Source organism: Anguilla anguilla, chromosome 12, assembly GCF_013347855.1.
Source record: "Anguilla anguilla isolate fAngAng1 chromosome 12, fAngAng1.pri, whole genome shotgun sequence".
Classification (NCBI taxonomy): Eukaryota; Metazoa; Chordata; class Actinopteri; order Anguilliformes; family Anguillidae; genus Anguilla; species Anguilla anguilla.
The window spans coordinates 26059238-26082660 of NC_049212.1; the positions used below are offsets into that span (position 1 = coordinate 26059238).

The 23423-nt window shown below is 45.0% G+C and overlaps 1 protein-coding gene across 8 annotated transcripts in view; it reads left to right on the forward strand.

Annotated features, from left to right (window-relative positions):
* Positions 1-23423, forward strand: part of gramd1bb (GRAM domain containing 1Bb) — a 131721-nt gene that overhangs the window by 29785 nt on the left and 78513 nt on the right. For 4 of the 8 annotated variants that reach the window (XM_035384979.1, XM_035384981.1, XM_035384983.1 and 1 more), the window contains exons 1-2: positions 11546-11763; positions 12141-13295. In XM_035384979.1, coding sequence (XP_035240870.1) covers positions 12895-13295 — 401 coding nt within the window. In that variant the 5' untranslated portion in view covers positions 11546-11763; positions 12141-12894. Of the gene's footprint in view, positions 1-157; positions 292-11544; positions 11764-12140; positions 13296-23423 lie in introns of those variants that run through there. The other 4 variants (XM_035384980.1, XM_035384985.1, XM_035384978.1 and 1 more) reach the window with 4 other exon arrangements.

Genomic DNA, 23423 nt, shown 5'->3' on the forward strand with positions numbered 1-23423 from the left:
TTAAATACATAAGCATAATACTGTAGTATGTACATATTTTATTATAGTAAACAAACATTGAAAGCTCATAGCATATCAAAACAATCTATTTCGAAAACAAATAGCAAGAGTGCAGTTCTCAAATCAATGCGTCTACCCCGAGCCGGCTCGTGGTTTTGTCTTTGGTAGACAGAAATCGGAAAACTGTATAAGAATTTAACAAAACTTAACGCGTACCTATAAAGTAGATATTATGTTGGACTTAACATACTGAGCAGTTCTGGCCACGGTGAGAATAAGTCGCCTGCAAAGGTAGGAACTTTTTGTGTAAAATCGCATTTGTTTTCATCTGTGGTGATGATACTTGCCACTGGTGATGAGAATCAGTGGTTTGACATCAAAGATCGCAATTTGTAGAAGAGAAGACAGTGTCGAGTGTTATCATCTGATTATACCAACGCCACGGATTGTGTCGGTGGAAAACCGTTTTCCACACCGTTGCGAATTGATTGATTGTCGTAGCGCATCTGATCTCTTGAAATGAATGGGAGTCCTGGCTGTTTTACTCGGGTCGATTTACCGGGCATGCCGGCGTGTGTTTGGTAAATAGGAGCGTTCCTTTTCTATGCGTCTGTCAAAGCTTAGGTTTGACATTTAGGTTTGGTGGTGCGTTTTTCCACAGTGCCATTGCGCCTGCCTTGCACAAAGCGTAGTTCTACTGAAGTTCTACTGTTTCACTAAAATGTGGGCTGTACAAGAGTTTGAGAAGTCAAATCCGATTAAATTATATTGTATTCATATACATTATTATTATTATTATTATTATTATTATTATTATTATTGTTGTTGTTGTTGTTGTATTTTATTTATTTATTTTTGTTTGTTTTTATACAAAGACTCAGGGCATGGCTTTAAGTGTGCAGTTCTGGCACGGGCCTTAGTATTAAACAAAAAACAAACAAAAAAAAAAAACACAAATCTCTAGCAAACTTTTACCATAACATGGAGTTTTACTCCAGACGTGAAGATGTGCCAATGAATGTAAATGAAATTGCTCATATATGTGAAAAGGACACACGTCTGGTAAAGGTGCTGTTCTAAATTGAAGAGTGAAAGTGTTTTGCAGTGGGGTGACTGGAGCCACATATCTAATGCTCGGGGTGGATCAGGAGACAGATCTGAAAGGGAATCCTCTGCTCAGCTGTTGAGGGACACGTGGCCTTGGGGTGCCGGGCCAGGCAGCACATGCACAGAGCTGCTGAGGCCTGTTTTTTCTGTTCTGCTTAATCGGTGCTGTGATGCTCTGGTCCTCAGGTCATCTGGGTGTCTCTTCCTATTCTCAGAGCCTACTTATGATGTCAGCTCCTCCCTGCACTGATATAATTGGTGAATGCGCACAGCGTCAATCTGAAAAACAGTTCTATTATAGGAGTCCTGATTCTGATCACACACACCAATGTACAGGTACTCTCATGCGCACACACACACACACACCTCCCACCTCTGGATGCCACACACCATCAAGGTTATTTTCGGTTAATTGATGTTATTGCTGTGTCACAGTAGCAGACGTACTGTTTCATGGTGCCCAAAAGCAATGACAGCAGCCCACCACCCTGAAATTCACCTTTCAGTTTTTCAACACTAAACCACTTTCCTACGCACCCTCCTCTAAATGTCACTGGCAGCTTATCTCATCAGGGGTTCTTCAGCACACAGGAAGCCGGACCTCTAGGCCTCCCGATGCTCAGAGCATACTTCCTGTCTGTACTCCTCCAGGTTTGCCTATTCTGGCAGTCTTTCAGCAATTTTGCTTCCGCTCACGGAAAGCCAGTGGGCTTGCGTGGTGCACCACCTGCTGCTTTAGTCATTAGGACTACTTGCACTTTTCCCATTTCATGTCTCGCTGCTGCTGCTTTGAGGGCCTTGAGTTTAACGGGGGTTATAAAGCAGCTGTGATTTATTTTCCCAGCTGCTGTTAGGTCTACACAAGATGTTGTGCACTGGAACATGCATTCTGTTTTTTTATGTAAGTATCATTTGGTAGAAAAACCGCTGTGGAATGAAGACTGTTTCCTTGAGAAAAAGAATGGGTCTGAGCCCCTTCTTATGAGAGGAGAGAATGCCGTGGCGTTGGCATGAGTTTGCGCAGTGGTCGTCGTTGGGAAGCACGTCAGGGGCAGAATCGCTGCAGGACTGCGGAGTTACGCAACAGATCATGGCTCAATAAGCTCTGCCTGGATGGGTGGATGGATGGAGGGATGATGGAGAGAGGACGGAATGGAGTGAATGAGAGGAGAGTGGCGCCACAGTGCCCCGCTATGCCAAAATCCCCCTACTTTGTGAGGAACATGCTCTAGGAACCTGTGGTTTTTGCCTGAATGAGCTACAGCTGAACAGTGTGAACACACTTTCCTTTGATCAGGAAACGGGTAGGACCTGGTGTGGGCCAGTGGACCTGTGGTTGAAGTCTAGGCCATTTGACTGTGGCTTGAATTAGAACTGGGGTGACCAGTCGTATCTGAAAAGGCCAGGTGTGGGTGCAGGTGCAGGTATTTCTCTTAGTCAGCTCTAAGACACCTGACTCTACTTAGTGAGGTCTTGATTGTGGACCATGATTAGTTCATTAGTAGAATCAGATGTCTGTGCTGGGCTAAAACCCCTGAATTAGATGAACCTTTAGCTCGTTGCTCATGCACTCATTTCTTTTCTGTTGTGCTGTAATCTAGGCTATTTAGTATTCTGTTTTATTATTTTCTTCCCTTTGCTGGATTGTCACATACTATCCTCTTATAGGCTCAGTTGGCATTATGTCTGTGTCAAAATTACTTTTTTATGTTAAAGGAACCAATTTGCCCCTTGTGTGAACATATGCACAGCCTGACGGAACTGAGCCCCCAGATCCAGGGGAACACACACTCATAGGGGAACACTCACTTGCTTCCTAGCCTCCTGTTTAGACCAGATGTGTTTGTGTGACTGAAAACCCTGAAGATGCAGGGGGGTCTGCCTGCAAAGAGTAGTCTGCTTAGCTTTGAGGGCTCCCAGAGCTCTCTGTGGTTTCCCTTCTGCATGTTGCATGTCCACACAGTTTAAGCTCGAAATGAATTGAATTGTTTCAGTTGGTCAGCAAGTGTTTGAAAATGAACTCTCCTGATGAAAGTCTGCTGGTGGATGCAGAGAAATATGGTTTCCAAATGTTCTGTTGGTCCAATCCAGCACTTTTCTTTGGCTGCTGTTTTTCACAAAACATTTACAGATGCTGGAGCTACTGTGACTCCCCTTGTGAATATGTTGCCCTTTTTTTTTTTTTTTTTTTAAAAAAAAGAGAATTGTATGCAGTGGCATCAGATGGTTTGTGAAGGCACATCACTGTGGCCTAATGTGCTCCCACTGAACTGTGGGAGTTACTGTAGTGCTGGTGAGGTAGCATCGCTGCTGTGCCGATTTGCAGAGAGGCAGAAAAGCTGTTCTTCTGAACCCCAGACACTGGCCCATTGATGAGTTTGCCAGGAAGTGCAGCAACAAGGTCGTCTGACCAGCCCACACGCGCACACATGCACACAAATGCTCACACACACACACACACGAAAACACACATCCACACGCTCCAAGCCTCCCTGATAGTCTCTGTGTTGGCTTAGGTCTGTGAGCACACGGACGTGATGTAGATGAAACCTGTCACTTCATTGCAGGGCGAGCGTTGAGTTGGCTGAAAGGCATGACTGCCAGTCACTCAAAGTCACTCAGCGCCAGTTTGTTCCCTGATAGTTTCATCTGAACAATGTTTTTATAGCCACTCAGAGAAAATGTTCATTTGTTTTCAGGCATTGTGCGTCTGCTCTTAGGCTCGGGGCATTGGGGCATAGGAGCACGGAGCTGCTTGTTGATATTAAGCCATTTCAGGCCTTTGTGGAGAGGAATCACAAAAGATGGAAATCTCAAGCAACATCCGCAGCGTCATCCATGATCCAAACCTGACCTTTTACCTCATCCTGCACAACTTGATTTGAAGAATTTTTTGAATAAAATTTAATTTGAATTGTTTATTTGTGTGAGAGGCATTTACTGTCATTGCCTTGTTCTTTCTCTGACTGTGCAAGAGCCTTGCTTACGGCACCACACCAAATTAAATTTATTAGGCCTATTAAAAAAACACCTTCAGATTCCTCAGGAGCACCAAAGCAGTGATGAGACAGAAATATAATTGGCGTGCAGGTGGTTTAATGCTGGTCATATGAGAAATGAGCTGCTGAACTATTTGTAGAGAAGTATGGTGCTTCATATTTGGCATCGAAATTGTAGCTGTTCTGCTCATTATGCTAACAATACTGTTTGCTTCTCATGTGAATGGGGAAATTACTGATATGATGACTTATGTATAGACCTATGTGGAGCTAAAATGGAATCAGCATTTCTGGGTGGTGGTGGTGGGGGGGGGGAGGGGGGGCGGTGTGACAGGCTTAAGTTCAGTGGGAGGGGCCTATGGGGCTGCAGCTTAACAGCTCTCTTGATATTTCTGTGTCACCCTGACCTTGTAATGCTTCCTTTCAGCTCCTTGTGTTTCCTGCGCAATATTCCAGATCCTGTTTGAGCACAGCTTTATTTCATACCCGCTTAACATTATTAGCAATGTTTTTTTTTGTTGGCCATCGCTAGTTAACATTGTTAATGCCTTCACACATTACAGTAAAGTGAAAGTGCTGTGAAGTGTGTGCGTATTTGTGTCCTTTGTGCCTTTTAAGGAGGTTTTGGGACACTAGATGGCTGCAGGTGTATGTTTACTGTACTCAGCCTTGCTTTGGGCTCAGTTTGGGACTGAGTCAACCCATTAACTAAGAAAAACTCCTAAAGCTGAATGGCCATTTTTACCCCATTTACATAGATGCCATGGACGTGTCCAATTCTCTGTAGCCAATGACCTTCTCTTGGTTCTGTGAATCTCTGTGACTCGTTCGCCTCCTCATTGGAACACAGCCTTTGAAGGGATCAGCTTTCATTGGAGGATGCTGAAATCCAGACTGCAAAGGACTGTAATTCCCCCCACTCCTGATTCACAGCTTCATACTGGTCATACAGTGGGACACTAGTGATTTGGGGACGTTTGCTCTTTAAGAGGCTCCTTAAAATATTATGCGTTTAATCCTGAACATGTAGGATTTTCTTTCAAAGTTTTTAATCCTATATTTGTATATTCATGCTTGATGAATTACTCTGCAATTTGCAGTTAGTGTAATGGGCTCCCCCCTTAACCAGCAGGTTGTTGGTTTGAAGCTGAAATGGGAGAATGAAACATCAAACTGCCGTTTTACTGAGGGTGAGATTTCAGGGCCTCTAAAGTGACTGTGAGATAAGCCTGGGTCAGATGTCGAGTGTGTGCATGTCAAATGGGTCATGCTGTGTGTGTTTATGTGTGTATTTGTGTGTTGTATGTATCCACTATGGATAATAAGTATTTTAATAATTGATAATAAATAGTATTCATATTATGTGTGTGTGTGAGAGAATGTCATGGTGTGTATGTGTGTGTCAGTGGATTGAACTAGGAGTTGGGGGCCTTTTGTTAGATCATACAGTAGGAAGGATTTAAAAGCTCAATGAGTAATCTGTCTGCATTGTCCCAATAGCGAGACTAAATGTATCCACTGCAGGTCAAATTGGCCTAAAATTTTGTACACAGCTGTGAAGTACGCTTGCAAACGTCAATTAACCCAGCTTGATTTCTGCTGTGGCAGCAGAGGGGTCCTGTCTCTGACGTCAGCCATCACACGACCGGGCATCAGAGCGCTCGGCTCGGGGCGAAGCTCGCTGTCGGTCCATCCCTGAGTCTATAAACTCTCCTCCCGACCCACTGCATTCAGATTTACAGGCTTTTTTTTCCGTGATTCTCGCCAACATGCAGCGTCATTGACATGGCCCTGGTCTAAAATTAGGAGCGAGGAGTGCACTGGGGTGGGGGTGGAGGGGGGTGTGTGGGGGGAAGGGGGGGGTAATGAGGCGTATGGGTCAGCGTATGGAACTGGTGCAGGCCTCGTGCACCCCCGCGTCATACTTAGGCAGGCGGGGGGGGGGGGAGAGCAGGAGTTTTCCAAGTCTTTGACAGTGAAGCTGTGTCACGGATTGTTTAAGGTCAGGAGAAGGCTTTGGTGAGGAGAGGAAAACTGGACGTTCGGCCAGGCAAGGCCGCGGTTTTGCCTGCAGCCGGCAGTGTGTCTGACCGAGCACAGTGTCAGGCCTGGCTTTGCAGACACCAGGAAAAAAGTATATTGGTCCACCTCTGTATTGAACCCCAAGTGGCAAAACTGTAGCACCATGTAGGTGAATGAGGGTGGGAGGGTGGATGACTGTTGGAATGTGCTGCAGAGGCCTTTGAAGTCTGTGCTTGTACGTTATGTGAGGTGTGTAGAGTCCAGGCTGCGTTGTTGAGTGCAGGCTCTCAGTGTTCACCCTCCTGAGGGAGCGGGGTGTGGTAGTGATTTTAAAGCACCCTGTGGCGGTTTGGCAGTAGAAAATGGGGGAGTCCCCTTCTCTCAGGGTCACCACCAGAAGGCCACCCTTGAAAGGACAAAGTCCCACCTATCATTATTAATTAATCTTGTGCAACCGCTACATGTCCCTAGTCTAATGAAACGTAAAAATGGGCTGCTTGGGAGATGCGACCAATGAATTTAAAGATGTGACTTTCGGCCTTCTAGGGTGGCTGTCTAGTGACAACCTTCTCTCAGCCCTCTCCCCTTACCTCGAGGTGCTCTTTATCCTGGGACGTGCCCACTGTTCTCTGATCACGTCATGGGCCAATAAAATTGGAGGAGCTGAAAAGGGGTGTTGCCTATATTGCCAGAGTCAAGCATAAAGCTCACCTGCCCATTTCTCTATTTGCTGTACGATGAATGCTCTCATTCAGCTATGTACTTTAAATTTCTTATGACTCTGATTCTGAAAATACATTTTCTGAGGTGCAAGGTGTTCACAGGACACAGTTGAAATAGCCTACTACTCATAGACTCTACTCACTGCAGCACATTGTACTGTGCACTGGTCAGGGAGCTGGCACTCGTAACTTGAAGATTTCAGGTTAGATTCCCGGGCGAGGCTCTGTCCTTGAACCCCTGAGCGGGCTACTTAACCTGAGTTGCCTCCGCAAATCTCCGTAAATGGATAATGCCTGTAAAAAAAACGTATGCTTTGTAAAAGTCACCCTGGATAATGGCGTGCGCCGAGCGGATGAATAATGGAGCGTAACAGGACCGCTCTGTTGGGGAAACACAGACGCGCCGTCACCGGTGGAGAGAGCGGGGTGGAGCGGGACGGGGGAGAGAGGGCGACCCGCGCGGAGAGCCGCGGAATTCAGGAGCGGCGTGTGAAAGCGGCGCCCCCCCGGCCGGCCGAGTGCTAAATTAGCGGGGGTGCTAATTTAAGCGCTGCGAAAGATGGCTTCCGCCCCCGTCCCTCACGGAGACCCGCAGGCTGGTGTTTCACTGCCGGTCCCTTTTTTTTTCCTGCCGCACGAGGTGGCAGAACGGCGGTCAAAGCGCGTTTGAGTTCACCCCCCACATCCTGCAGATGCTTATCTGTGGGCCGAGAGACGCGAGGTGTTTACCCTGCGATTCTCGGATCAGGGTTCGGCGTCTCCTGTTTGGGAACAACAGCAGCGAAGTTAAAACAAACTAATTCCCACTGTTTATTTAAAAGGAAATTCTAAAAGCAAACGTATTACCTCAGAGAGAGAGAGAGAGTGAGAGACCTAGAGTTTCTGAGTGAGAGAGAGAGCGAGAGAATGCGAGAGAGATTTTCTGAGCTCACAGAAGCAAGCTCTACACAGACTCGGTGTGTGAGCTTGGGAATCTGTGATTTCCCCCAGTGCGGTCGTCTCGTTCGCTTAAACACGAGGGACGCGCCAGCCCTTGTCCTGGTCACGGTGACCAGGGGGGCCTATGACCTAGAGGGAAAGCAGTCTAGCCTGGTCTTGAGTGCTCCCATGGGTCCCTGCTGCAAACAGGGGCACTTCTTCTTGACTGGCATTTAGCACACGCGCTTATCCAGTGTGATTTACAATGAAAGGGCAGACATTAGGGAAGGAAGTGCGGTAATTACCCAGAGGGGGAATTTGCTGTCTAAGAGAGACCGCAAGTGCAAGAAGTGCAGACCTGATTGACAAGTTGTGCAAACAAGAACAAAGCTAGCCAAATGAGCATTAATAACATAACATGACATGACATGACATGACATAATGACGAGGCCATTCAACCCAACAATGCTTGCCATTTTCCTGACTGTATTAGTGCTCTTGTTACCTACAGACTACATGGTATCTAGCACCATATCAAGCCTAGGCTTTAAAATCCCCAGTGTTTCTGCCTCTACTACGTGACCTGGCTGGCTATCTCACACATTGTCTACTCTCTGCATGAAAAAAGTCTTCCTAATGTCTGTACGGAATTTACATTTTGCTAATTTCCATTTATGTCCCCTCGTTCTACTAACAGAACTCAACCTGAAGAATCTCTTGTAGGTCCCCTTTATGAATTTAAATGCCTCAATGTAATCACCCCTAAGTCTCCTTTTACTGAGCTTGAAGAGATTAAGCATTTTAAGTCAAAAATAAAAAAGTTGAAAATATTCTTATATAACCATGCTCAGTCATATTTATGATACACTGGCAATCTCTGTCTTTGTGCACATTTAACAAATCCATTCTCCTCTGCTTGTATTTCTGCTTCTAAGATGTGTTCAGAACATTTCTTGGCACAATGCTCTTTCCTGTTTGGGGAGGGGTGGGTATGGCTACAGAACCTGTGGGGTGGGATCAGGTTTCAGCAGAGCGTCTGTAGCTAACTAGCTTCTGTAATGGCGGCGGTAAAGAGGCAGGCAGAAGTAACGACAAGCCATCAAGGCACATTCGAATACTAGAGTCAACCTTGGAATTGCTTTTCCGCAATGGTGACAGCTGAAGTTCACCATGGGGATGAAAAGTGATGAGGAGTTTGTGTTTTCTGTTAGACCTATTGGTTACCTCTGACTATCCAGCTAGCTATGCTACAAAGGGTGTTTCTTGCCCTCAACGGAGGTGCATGAGCAGGGCTGAGGACAGAGGAGGAGACTTCTTTGATTGTAAACCCAGGACCATGGCAAGGCTAAAAATCCTGTATAGTATGCCTTTAAACTACATTAAATGGTAACTTGGTGAGATATGTCATGTAGTAGCTTGCCTGAAACAGCAGCCCTTATACGGGCTACACGGGTGGCACTTCTGTCCTGAATGTGGGATTAATATTGTCTGTAACTTGCAGAATCTGCAGAATAACCTGACAAAGGATTCTGGGGCCAAGGGTCCACTTCCTGCCATTTGAATCAAAAATACCTTGCCATTGGCTGAGAGCACCACAGGGGGTGTTGGAAATCCAAGCAAAACCTCTTCATTGCTATGCCCCCCCTTTTTTCCAATGTAAAGTATGTCCTATTGCAAAGTACTTCCATTGTGCCAAGATTAGGCTATAGTCAGCCCACTTGATTCTTGTCTAATCTTACCCTGGTCCAGAGGTTCTGGCCTAGTAATGGGTCAATCCTAACCTGGTTGTGGGCTGGTGATGGTCCATTCATAGACTGGCCCTGCCTTTGTTCTGATCCAATCTTGGCCTGGTGCTGACCTTACTCTGGCAACTACCCAGTCTTAACCTGGTCCTGGCCTGGTTCAGTCTTGCCAGGTGTAAACTCGACCCACCCTACAGGTGATTCCCTCGGTGTGCTCTTCTGAAGTTTCCAAATACGCGTCCCTGGAAAAGCAAACCGCTGCTCCTCATTCGTGGCCAGCATTACCAAGGCAAATATTTGAGCAGCAAACACTCTTATCGTCGCTAAGGGCAGAGGTGCCTGCTTTTCCTGAGCCATCCCGATACCGCTGTTTGATCTGCTGGCTTTGTGTTTGCTCCCTGTCTTCCCGTGGTTTTCACCCGCGGTGTGCACACCGCGTGTGTGTTTTCAGTTTCACAACCTGCAGCTCGTTTGATTACCGTCCATTACAGATTACAGTTTTATTCCCCTGACTATTTGTGACTTGGAGAGGGGAAGTTATTTTCTCCCAGCTTATTTTTTTTCCCTCTGTAAGGAATTCATCCCTATGTTTTTTTCCTGTTGAATAAGATTATTATTATTCCTATGAAAAAAGCATTATCTTCTCTAATAATCCCTGTTCAGTTTGGCCTAGTAGGCTCCTGTGTGGTTACTGGTATCATGCTAATGCCGTTTGCCATTTGTATGTTCAATGTTTATAAAGCCCTCAATGTCCCAATCACACTTTGAGCATTTGTTATAAAGCAGAAGACAGAGGATCTCCTGAGGTAATATTAGAAATGAGCCTAGTTAATTTAAAAGTAGTGATTGACCAGTGGCTCATCAGCTGCATGTATTGTGCTGTACGCTCTGCAGAATCACGCAAGTGAGACTCCAGGCCTTGATCTTTCTCTAGCCTCCAGTAAGACCTCTGTTTTGTGACTATAATACCGTGCACAGCATTCTGGCTAACATAGAAGTTGGGGCTGAGGAGGAGCAAAATATAGGCTACTTAAACTTTTCCTAAACTTTTGGTCTCCACCAAAACACGCTTTGATTGGTTCAGAGTAATGAGTCTCTGAGTAGGCTGTGACTCTGCCACTTTACGGTGTTAACGAAGCTTTGCTCTCCCCTCCCATCACAGCCACTATCGCCCCCTTGTGGTGTGCTGCAGGACTTCAGTCCTGCTGTCACCGTTTTCACTTCAATTCCGCTGCCATCTGTTACCAGTGTTGTGTTGAAGCTGTGGGTTTTCACAGCTTCTGGTGAAGAAATACCAAAACAAGCAAATCTGCCAGCAAGTTTCACACCTCTGATTGAGTTTTGGTGTAGGAGGTGGGGGGGAGGGAGGGGGGGGGGTTAGGCTGACCACAGGACCTGACCCACGGCCCACTCCCCCAACCGTCTGACATTCCAACCACCACAGGCCTTCTGAATGCCACAAAACTAGGTCATCTGCCAGCGATGGCTGGGTCATGGCATTGCAAGTCGGCACAGACAGCAGTGGAGCAGCCTAGTTCTTGTGTTGAACTAGAGGCAGTCTCTTTTGTGAAAGGCGGCTTGACGCTTGCAACAGTTGTGCGCAAGTGATTTTAGATGTTGAAGTACAAGGCGTGCTAGTGAGCAGTTCTTTTTTGCTTGTTGTGTCCGGGATTGTGAAATGATTTGATTACGAGAACTGAAAGGGATGTATCAGTCACACTGCCATGTGCTGGAGCTGATAAAGCTCACTCCACAGGTGATGCCTGATTGCTGTCATACCTGATGTATCTTATCTGCGTTTATCTGGAGCACTGTACGAAACCCTCGAGGAGCACTCGAGTGCTCAAGTGCATTCAGCCAGTGTCCTTCATAGCATTCAGCGAAGTAGTGCACTGCGGCCCTCAGCCCAAAAATTCACTTTCAGCCGTTAAGGGAAATTTCTCCACTTCATTGTGACTCAGTAGCTATTGCACCACAACCTTGTGACTTAGTTGGTCTTTCTCCATTTCACTGTGAGAGATATTTATCAGTGAACGTCTGAGGGTTGTGGACGGTGTGGTTTTGCTCCAGTAAGTGTGTGGGAGTAAACAGAACCAGCCCGGGTTGGTGAGGCCAAGCGAGGCCCGGGGGGTCACCGTGTTCCAGCCTGGCGAAGGCGGGTTAGGGTCAGCGGTGCGGGTGTGGAGGTGAACAGTGCAGCACGGACGACCGCTTCAGACAGAACAGGACTTGGATTCTGTGGAAAACTCTGCCGTGAGTTTAAAAGTAACAAATGGTTTAAAGATTTAAAAATATAATCTCATCTAAGCTTTCACTGATGAGTGTGAAACACAATGAGATTTTACAGCCCTAGTATGAAGCGGTTACGTTTTTCACAGAAAGTACAGGACAGGAAGAATGAGGGTGGATGAGTTCACAGTTCAGTTTCACACAATTATAGATAGATTATAGATATAGAGCTGAATGTCAAATGTGTGTGTGTGTGTGGGTGGGTGTCACATTTCCTGTGTGTTTGTTTCCTCTGTGTGTGGTGTGTGTGTTGTGTATGAGCGTGTGTGTGTGTGGTGTTTGTGTATATATGCGTCCACATCTTGCCTGCGGCAGTATCATCCCCTTGCTCTGACCTGTAGGCTGCAGAGGTGGCGTGGGTGAGACGGCGCTGGTGAAAGGAGCTTCTGATTGGTCAGGAGATGCACAGTCTGGAGAGGCACCAGGAGAGTGGACACCACTGAACACAACTGGACACAGCTGGATACAACTGGACACCACAGCACACATCTGGGCACCACTGGACACTGGCGGACACCTGTATCAGAGCTTAGAGCGGCAGGATAGGGATCAGTCACGTGTGTGAGTGTGTGAGAGACCCAGTCTTTGGGCAGACTGGAGTCTTGTTACACTCCCTGCCAGCCCTTATGCATGTTTCATCAGCTCCAGGGAGAACAGAATCCCCCCCTTTGTTATCGGTTACAGCCTCCTCCCCGCACCCAACCCCCCCGGACTCTCTCCATCCAGCCGGAACCGCCAGCGCCAGTTGTCCAGGCGTCACTTGGCAGGAGTCTGTACTTCAGGAGGGGGACTCAAACAGCACGGGATCCAGGCGCTTGGAAGAAGCTGTTCCTTCAATACAGGCTCAAACAGTACAGGATCCTGTCAAACTGAGGACGCTCTGTCTCTAACACAGGTTCAAACAGCTCAGCTCCGACTAACAGCCAGAGTCCTCACAAGACACAAAAGACCGGACCAGAGATTCCCTGTTGTCCAGCCGCCTGGGAGTGTAATACTCAGAACTCTTTACAGCTGAGGCCTCCCTCCTCCACCACCCGAGCGGGCTTGCGTTCGCCCTGCGGTCCACGCACTTTTCCCAGGGGAGGAACCGCGCGTATGGAAGCCAGCGCGCGCGGCCGGACCATGACCGAAACCTTGCGTCTCCCGGCACTTCACGTGCAGGTGGCGCGGGACCGCGGCGGGGGAGGGGCCCCGGCCTGGTCCACCTCCTCCACCCCGACCCTGCGGCGGAAACGCTCCAAGATGCGGCGCGCGAAGAACACGCCGAGCGAGAAGGACGCGGCGGGCAACGGGCCGCTGCGGCGGGCGGGCTCTGGCCACGGCTCCGCCTCCAAGGAGTACCTGCAGCTGCCCTCCATCGAAATCACGCCCTCCAGCGACGAGGACGCGGCCTGGTCCAACTGCTCCACCCCCAGCGCCTCCCCCCGCCGCAAGCGCTTCCTGCTCAGGAAGTGGCTGAAGGTGCGCGAGAAGAAGGAGCCCGCCAGCGAGAGCAGGTCGGTATGGCAACCAGCTGTAGTAATAACAGGATTCAGTTCGGGAAATTTGTAGTCTGTGAAAAGCCTTCCCAGCCAGAGCGTGATGCTGCGCAGGCCGCTTCTGTTTGTCAGGGTGGTGTGGACAGGAAGCTAGTGCAGCGTCTCCGTTTGGAGAAGGCGCTGCTTTCTTACATCCACAAATGACAGCTATGAAGTTCTTGTTTAAACCGACTGACTAAATTGGTCTTACAACCTGTGTGAAAACTGTGAAACGTGACCTTGCGCTGTTACTAGGTCAAAGACATCCCTCACATTCAAAATGGTCTCTGATAAAGATGTGTGTGTGTGTGTGTGTGTGTGTGTGTGTGTGTGTATATGAAAGAGAGATAATTGAGTAACGCCTTACTTCAGCTGTCCAATGAAAAGTCTGCATAACAGAGTCATAATCATGACTTAACATCTGCTGTCTGACAGCATATAATCATACATTAGAAATGACAGAATGCCACCCTAATGTATGCAGTGGTACTCTTGAATCTGATTTATGTAAAATTCACAGAATATATTAATGCCTGTTTTCATAACCTGTCATATTCTGTCACATCTAATGAATGTCAAGTAAAACGGGCTGAGATATATGTCTGTCAGGTTGCTTTAGGCTTAATTATATCGAGAACCGCCTTACCAAATTGCTTGATATTATTGGGGCGGAAAGGTGTGAGGGAAAAACCCCGAATTGTTATCTTGCTTAACTGAAAAAATAATGTATGTTTGAAAAGTTCATACCAGGCAGGTTACACTAGTTATGTAGTTACTAAAAGAATAATTTTTTACTAGTTACAAAAAAAAATTAATAGGTAGACCTACAATGACAACCTACAGCTTTCAATCACAGATTTAGCTACTTTAACCAATAAGAATAGTTTTCTTTTCAAAGCAGCACATAGCCATTGCTTTCCACTAGTGAGCCTATCAGAGCTGTTCCCTTTCTGGGTTTAATGAAGTGATCTATTCTAAACACCCATGATCGACCCAGTCATGTCTTAATGTCTTAATGTCTTTATAATGAATGTAGAAGCTCTACTGGAGGAATGACTTCCTCCCTCTGCCATGTGTGTGAGACTGTTGCCAAGGGGGAGTCATGTGACCTCATGCTTAGCTGCATAGAGCTAACTGGTGTTGTTGACGGAGAGCTTGCGCTTATTGACATTTGGCTGTCATTTATGACCTTACTTTGGCTCATTGGTGTGTCCTCATTTTGACTTTGCTGCAAATCCAATTTGTCATGGGTCCAGCTTTTGCTGTTTGGGAGGTGGGAGAAAGTCTTTTTTAAAGTAGCCAAACATCGCTTCATTTCGGGGCACTGAATTTATACCGGTGATGTTGATGTCCCTGTTCCTGGTTTTCTTAATTCATCATTCTCTGTGCGAACAGAAAGCCTGCTTTGGATTGAAGGGCCTGTACTTGTCATTTTTTATTTGGCTACAGGCACCAGCCAGACAAGATAAGACTTTATTGATTGAGGAGCTGGATAATATCCTACACACTGAAAGCTTCCTCTCTATGTGATGTGCATCACCCAAACACTGAGATGTTCATTTTTGAGTAAAGAAGATCATTGGTTAGCATTGGCCAGAGGTTTAAGGGACGGAGCGCCTTTAAAGTGAAGGATAGCAGTTCTTCTGGCTGTTCCCATTCGGGGTCGCCACAGCGGATCATCCTGATCCGCATGTTTGGTTTGGCGTGGCCGGCGGGAGCTCCACCACTGGGCCACCAATGCCCCCAGCATAGTGCAGTACAGTATAACGTTGGTTTTTTATTACTATTTGAGAAAATGGGGAGAGAAAAAAAAACAATGTTCTGCTGAGAAGGCCACATTTTTTAGTCAATGTGTAGCCATACCATTTACCCACAATCCTCTGCTCTGCCAACTATTCCAAAGTAAGCACAGCGCTTGATATTAATTGTTCTGTCAATTATTAATTAGGCAGGACAAGAGCTATTAATCAGAGAGGGAGCGAGGGGGGGCGGACCATGTAGGAGACAGAAGATCAGAGTCTCCTCTCTGCTCAGGGCCCCACTGTCACTGTCTCCAGCTGCGACTGTCTGCTCTGTGATGCACTGTCAATCAAACGTCCCGTCAGGGGTGGGGGCGGGGGCGGGGGTGGGGGCGGGGGCGGGGGCGGGGGCGGGGAGAGCACTGCTATGATCCATACTGTTGCTATGCTACTCATCTTGGCACTGGAACCCAGTTTTTAAGCTGGGCCTCACTCTCTTTGTCTTATGTCTCACTATGTTTCCACTTGCACGCACACATGTACACACAGACACATACACACAGGACCACACACACACACAATCACTACGTTGCTGTAATGAGAACAGATATGCCTCCTATAAAAATATAGATTTTACCCAGAGGCAAAGAAACTGATACTTGCACTTAAATTAATATTAATTAATTAATGCTCAACTAAAACATTCATATGATGGCTCAGGGGTTTAGAAGCGGCATGCTCTGGTCGCAGGATATAGGGCCTAGCATTTTTCCGTAGCTCATAGCACATTGTAAGAGGAAGAAAGAAAGTAAATCAAAGAGAAAACAAAACAAAAACTGGACTTGTATTTTTCCAGTGTTCATTGAGAAACATATCCTGAAACATGTGTCCCGGGAGTCATTTTGTATGTACCGCACCCTATTACTTCCCTGCATTCATGGAACTGGAGGAATGACAGTTTAGCCGTGGCGTTAGCTGCTAATTTAAGAGTTAATGGATAAGCACACTCCTGGGGTAATGGGTAAACGAGGGGACTGCAAGAGCGCCAGCGTCTCTGTCCGTCTGCAGATTTTTAGGACTCTCTCAGAGCGGACCGGGTCTCTGTGAGTGAGTCGCTTCCAGGATGACGTGAGTGCCTGTAAATGTAAATTTTAAGTTTGTTGCAGTCACAGATTGTCCATGCTAACCAGATGTTCAGCTCTGTATTGTAACACCAACGGTTGAGTGTCTGCCGTCATGGAAGCTCTGTGTGTCCCTGGCTTTGTGAGTATTCACGAAAGTGCTGTTACTAACCGTGCAGACAGCACTGGGACCTTTTTTACTGACCGGAACTTACAGGACCACTGGAACAGCAGTGGAACTGACCATCTGGTTTGTAGCGAGAACAGCTGCGGTATAGCCAGCATTGCAATGATTCTTGTTTTTAAAAACGGCGTTTTTTTCCAGGGAAGTCCTTACGATGCCTTTAAGAATGTCAGTTTTAAACCATTTCTCAATTGTTGTCAAGGTCTGTGTGAGGGACATCATGTTTATGTGTATGCATTGTAAGGTATTCTTACTGAGTTGATTGTCTGAAGCTGGTATACTTCTGTTGGACAGAGTATTTTCAAAGTTATGATGCACGGAATGGCACAGCTTCCCATAGTCAGGATACTGCTGTGCTGAGAACTGAAACCTCCAGCACCACGGATATTAGATACCAGTGTTGCTGAAGGCTTCTGTACCATGGATATTATCCACTAGATGAATGGGTATTCACTTTCTCAGGGTGCCCCACATCAGTGATGTCATAATGAAGTGCTGCTGATGTAATCTGATCCAAAGGAAATAAAGATAATGTGTTTTTTGATGGAGTCTCTCATCAACCTTCTGTCCGACTGCGGATCGCTGATTTTTGTAAAATGTGTTTGTTTTGGGCAGGTTTATCAGAGGGGCATTTTTTAAACAGGGCCTAAAGGCTGGCAGTGCATATTTGCTTTGTGTGCGAGGCTGGCTGTGTGTGTGTCTCTGAGTCAGTGTGGTCACAGTTTAACCCACTGTCAAAGGTCAGATCTGACCGGAGGTGAAAGATTTGAAGGGGAGGTGGACCTCTGCCCTGTGTTTGTAGCTGAAAGTGGCCCCTCTGTTGGCCCTGAAAATCAGATGAAATCTGTCTGCCTTGCCGTAAGTACTCTAACCTACCCTACTTATTTTGACCTGGCGTATGTTAATTCCACCAAGAACTCTGCAAACGCAAGACACTTTTTAATGTAAGTATTCCGGCCCGAGCCCTCGGTCTTTCAGCATTGCAAGCTTTGCATATTGTAATTATTTTTTACTTTGCAGCATCATTATTTTTTACTTTCACTTTTTTTTTTTTTACTACTTTTATTTCTTTAGCTGAAAATTCTTTTCTTCTGGTACAACAGCAGTGCGCCACCTAAGATTTGACTCTTAAACTTCGTATTCACAAGCCTGAGTCCGCACACAGCTGAGAGCTCTATTCCTGCTTAGCAGTTGGCACAGACTGTGCCCTGCAAGCTGAAAATGGTGTTCTTCATACAGGTCTGTAGGTCTGGCAGCACTGCCCTTTTTTCTAGAAGACTCAGACACTCAGAACAAAATTTCTGAGAATGAGTTTATGTAAAGTAGCTGAGACTGACTGGGGTCAGTCAAAGTTCCATATGAGAGTTGCAATATCCTGAGGGAATGGGTATAGCGGCTAATGCATTTGCAGTACATTTGCTCAGATTCAGTCAACATTTGTCTTTTACTACAGTATGACTAACAGTTAAAGGCAAGAATTACTTTTCTTCATGAACAGTTTGGAGAGCTCAGCAAGCATTAAAACGAACTTGTGAACTTGTGAAGAAAAAGTGCAATGCTTGTATTCACTTGGAAGGAAAAATGTTGATTGAATCCAGGCTGTTTTGGACCTTAACATCTGTGTCATGTCTAAACCCAGATGACATGATACTGTACCATAAGGTAAGATCACCATATAGTCAATGCTATGTACACCAGCTAAGTTCTGTCTTAAAGTCAATAACATGCCGTTTATAATATGTGAAAATATAACCAAATTTTTAAAAAGGGAAAATCTATATTCTTTTCTGCTTAGACCTTTTGGGACAACTTCAGTGTCCCCCGAGAGCCTCAGGCCCTCAGTTTGGGGAATGCCGCATCTATGGGACAGGAGGACTGGGTGGCTTTGGACGAGAGGGCGGGAGGCCTGGGTGGCTTTGGATGGGAGGACTGGGTGGCTTTGTTTTTGGGGCCTCTTCCAGACCACATGGAGTCTGCGGTACGCTGGCAACTTCAGGTTGGCGATGCCGGCCCTGCCGATTATAAACGCGTCACCGGCGTGCCATCTGGCTGTCGCTCCGGGGAGAATCGGCGAGCGGCTAATCTCTGCTAAGCGCAGAAAGCCTCTGTAATATGCTGGAGTCCCTTTTCCAGGCCTGTTAAAGGTGTGGAATCGCAGTACAATCAGAGGTCATTTTGAAAGCGGGGAAGCAGGCGCCGGAGACGCCCGGGACAGGATTTCACCGAGTGCTTTCCGAAATCCTCCCGGCGAAGCTCCGTGCGAGTTTGGTGTGACGCGGCGGATTAGCACGTGCCGGTGCGCTGCCGAACTCCGCCCCGCGCTGCACAAGCAGAGGCCGAAACGGGTCTTTTTCTGCCTTGGTCGTGGCGGTTTATTCTGGGTCAATCGCTCATTTGTGGTTTCCGGCTGATGTCCTTGCACGGCCCTGATGTTTGCTCTGAGCTGTTCAGGATGTGCGGCTTGCAGGGTTGCTGCTGTACTGAGTTCTGAACTATTCATGTCCATGTTCTCAAAGGCTAAAAATAAGCGCCCGGCCTGTAAAAACCAGCCCCCCCCCCAGTGAACCAGTGTTAGCTCACAGTTGGAGGAAATGGCAGATCTAGTGAGCTCACAGCTGGGCCCGTTTCTGCTGTTCTGCGATAAGGCCCGTGTTGCCCTGTCGGCTGTAAACGAGTCTTCCTTATGCAGCCGGGGTCCACATAAGGACACGCACCCCTGCCATCCCCCGGGGTCCACATAAGGACACACACCCCTGCCATCCCCCGGGGTCCACTCAAGGACACGCACCCCTGCCCCCCCACCCCCCCCACCCCCCTGCCCTGTCTGATCCCCCTCCCGTACTCCCTAACTACGTTATCATCGCCAACGAGACTGATTTAAGCGGCTGCCTTAACAAGCCGTTTGTATCACAGCATAATCATCTCTTAATGCCTCTCAAAAGCATGAAGCAGAGTTATTTCTGGGGCCGACTCAATTACAGCCGTCATAAAACGCAGCCTCCAGTTCCTGTTTGCCGAGGTGTTACAGATCAATGCCCAAGAACAAATGTCTAACTGGTTTAGTGTAACCGCATGCCGGAATGTAGGCTATGCAAAGTGTTGCTTTTCATAGTGTACATCACACTTACTTATTTTTATGTAGTGAACTCAGATCTGGAATTCTTTCAGCTGGAACTGTGCACATCTGCTTTTTGAACAGTCTTAGGCAGAGTTAAGAAAGGTGGTCTTATCGCACGTAGCCTAGCTGTACTGTACCTGTATTTTAACTGTTGTCCAGCCCTTTCAGATTTTGTTTGAAGAATAAACCTGGTTTTGAAGTTCAAATATAGTTTTTTTGTTGTTCCCTTAACCTTCGACATGGCAGAGGCCACCTTGAGATGAACTTACAGATATCGCTTAACCAAAAAAAAACTCAAAAAAAACTGTCATCTTATTACTTGAAATGAGTTTCATAAATACCAGGAATCCCTGAAACATTTCTGCCAAGTTACAAGTAAAACATGATACAGTGCCCTCCAAAAGTATGGGAATGGTTGAGTGACATTAGTTATTTTTGCTATACACTTGAGGCATTCGGATTTGAGATCAAAATATGAATATCAGACAAAAGTACAGAAAATCAGTTTTAATTTCATGATATTTACATGCATATTATGTTTTACCATTTTACAGAAGCAGCTGTTTTTGGGTTGAGTTTATCCTTCTGAGAGGTAAAACGTTCTGTAGTTTTTTATGTTTGTGTTTTTATGTTACATTTTTGGCCTAAGTATGGTGGTGTTGAATGGAGTTCTGAAAAAATTAGCGATTAATTTTTGATTCCAGAATAAATTACATTGATCCCAGTACTGCCTGTTGTCTCTTGGTAAGTTTAACATGCCACACATTTCATACTGATTTCGTACTTTATATTGGCTTAGATACGTACATTTGTTAATGTAAAAGGATGTAGCTCTAATCTCGCTAGCGACATAGGGCTTGTCAACTTGCACGTGGAATATTGATAAGAATATTTATATCACTAAATCTGACAGGGCCAGGCAACAGTGTGTTCCGTTTCTGATTTTACTTGGTTTGGAATGGCCCGTATTTTGATGAAGAGGAACATAGTTACACATGATGTGTGTTCTGGGAAAGTGTGACCGTTGGCTATAGAAGAATGGGGATAAACCACATGCATTCTGGTTATTGTGGGGTTTTTTCCCAACACTGTCACCGCTTGTACCTTCTGCACACTGGCTGCATGAACCACAAGTTGTAGCGATGGCACCAGTCTTACCACTTCCTTTACTGCCTGAATGAGGACGTGTGAACGTTGATGCGTTCTTATTACTTTAGTATAAGAGTGTTTTGGGGTTTGTAGTTGATCGAAGCCTATCGGGGTCTAGACAGTGTGCTGTAGGAGTAAGAAAAGCCCAACAGGATGCTGCGCATAAACTATTTAGGATAAACTAATGAGTATTAGGGTAAACGTCCCTATTAAGCCGACCAAATCCGCTTTTCAGACATTTTTCATGTATACTGCCCCAATTTAAGTGAGAACATTTTAGTTATAATGAAAGTCTAATCTCTCATTTGAAGTGTCAATAATTCATTTATACCAATTTCTAATGTTTTTGTTTAATTTGTCAAAATATGTCAAAAGTCTGGCATGGGCTTAATGGGTACCTAACGTACCCTTTAAGCCCATGGGTGTTCCAAATAAGCCCACTTCATGATTTGTTGATAAATAAATATATATTTAAAAAATCTTAACAATACAAACTTGTTCTATTCAAATCTGTAATCTCTTAGCTCTCAATAGCTATTTTCATTTTGTCTCCACTCCTATCCTATGGCCTGTAAATGGCATTTGAAATAGGCATGACCAGCCTTTTTGCTGTGTTGTCAACACAGAAAAAGTTAAACTTACAACATGTCTTCTTTGGAATGTAGCCAAAAAACTATTTACGAACAAAATCAAAACTATAGTGGAAATTACTCTTCAATACTTCATGTTTCAATATGTGTTGTCATTTTGTCTGTATCTCTATCCTATGGTGTGCTGTTGGCATTTAAAATTGGCCAAAATTTCTGGTCCAGTCAGCTGGTTGAAAGTGCAGGTGTTTTTATGAAGATTTCTGAAGACCGACTGACTGAATGAAAAACAATTTCAAGTTCAATACTAATGTTCTAAGGATAGTAAATGAGTCAATTTCAGGATTTACAATTAAACAATAACTTTTCAAATGTTAATCACATTTAGGATAGTAGTTTGAAAACACTGTAAAAACACATTTTAAAACCATTCAGTTCATTGTGGAGTAACATTAAAACATACAGTTCATTATGAGGAGACATCAGTCATAACATATTGAAGCTCATGTATCATTAGCCTATAACTTAAACAAAATAAACAAGAAAGATGTCAATATTTCTGCAATTTCTACTTTCTCCTAGACTAAACGTAGGCCTGTGCTCTTTGAGGTGATTGTATCGTTTTAGTAAGGCTATCATTTGCTCCATGCTCCATCTTAGTAGTGTAACATAACAGGTTATAGGGTGGTCTAAGCTTTATTCTATTTGTTTGCTTCAATCTTTAGCCCACGTTGTGGTTGTCTTTGTCTTACTCTAGCAAGTCGTTCATGGCTTTCATCTTATTTTTGTAGATTTTCAATGACCTCATGATTGCGCAAATAGAATCGTCCAGGTCCCTACAGCCCTGCTTTGCAGAGGATGAACTTGCGCTTCTATCATGCATGGGCATGAACTGTAGTTCTTTCGTGTTTTAGTCATCTTAAACTAAAACTCATCTGAAAAGTAAAGATTAAAAAATTATTGCTAATGTTAAGATGGAACACAGGCCTATCCAGAATCAATTGACCGCTGCAATATCACTGATATTTAAATATGGGTATTAATTATCTGAATTATGGAGCTGATTCATCAGGTGCGATCAAAATTAGGGAGGAAAATGGTTCAAAGGTCAAAAGGGAGAAAATCCCCATTGAAACACAGTAAAGTGGGCTTAATGGGAACAGGTGGGCTTAAAGGGAACATCAGTGAATTTATGGTTAAAAGACAGAATATTTGATTCTACTCACATGACATTAAAAAACAACTATATGAAATAAATCTATATATGGTGCACTAACATAATATGAAAAGTATAAATTGATCATGTAGAGAAGTAATTTAGCTATACTCATTTACATCCACCTCAGACAGTGTGATTTTTTTGCTAGAGTCCCCTTTAAGCCCACCTGGTAAAAATGTTAATTAAAAAATAAATAAAGATAAACATACACATTTATTGTCTATTTAACAGTATAATAATATAAACTGCATACAAAAATATAAACTATACATGGCTATCATGCTTTATGTCATTGCAATGAACCATACTATGTAGCTACTGTATTGATGCAGCATGTGGTCTGTTTGCTAGCGTGCTAAAACTCATATTTAGATTTCAAAAGACACAATATTTCTAATTCAGGTAATATTCTAGCATATGTCTCATTCAAAACACTAATCAATTAAATTTTGATAACAAGTGAGTACTTTCCAAAAACAGGAGTAGAAATATACAAAAAATGTTATTTTCTGAGGGTACCAAAATCACCTAAGTTTTTTTGCAACTTCTGGGATCAGCAGGCACATGCCACACATATGCTTCGATAACTCAATATCGACAAATGTGATTGACTTACAATAAAAAGTGTCATTTACGTAACAAGCAGCTTAATTCGAAAAAACATCACACAGCAAAAAATGATGATGTAGTTTTTTTTAATTTGACTCAGAAGTTGCAAGTGGGCTTATATGGTACGTGGGCTTAATAGGGACGTTTACCCTAATCAAATTAAGTTATATTGATGCTATATGCCGTTTTGAGCTCCACACTACCAAGAATAGATGCTCTGGAAAAAGTTTGAGCAACTAAATTTGAAATGTAAAAGTTATATGGAAAGATTGAAGATAAAAGCCTACTCAATCTCTTCAGGCTTAGCAAGAGGAGGCTGAGGGGTAATTGACTGACATTTTCAAGTGGTTAAAATAGGTTTTCCGTGTTGAGTTCTGTCAG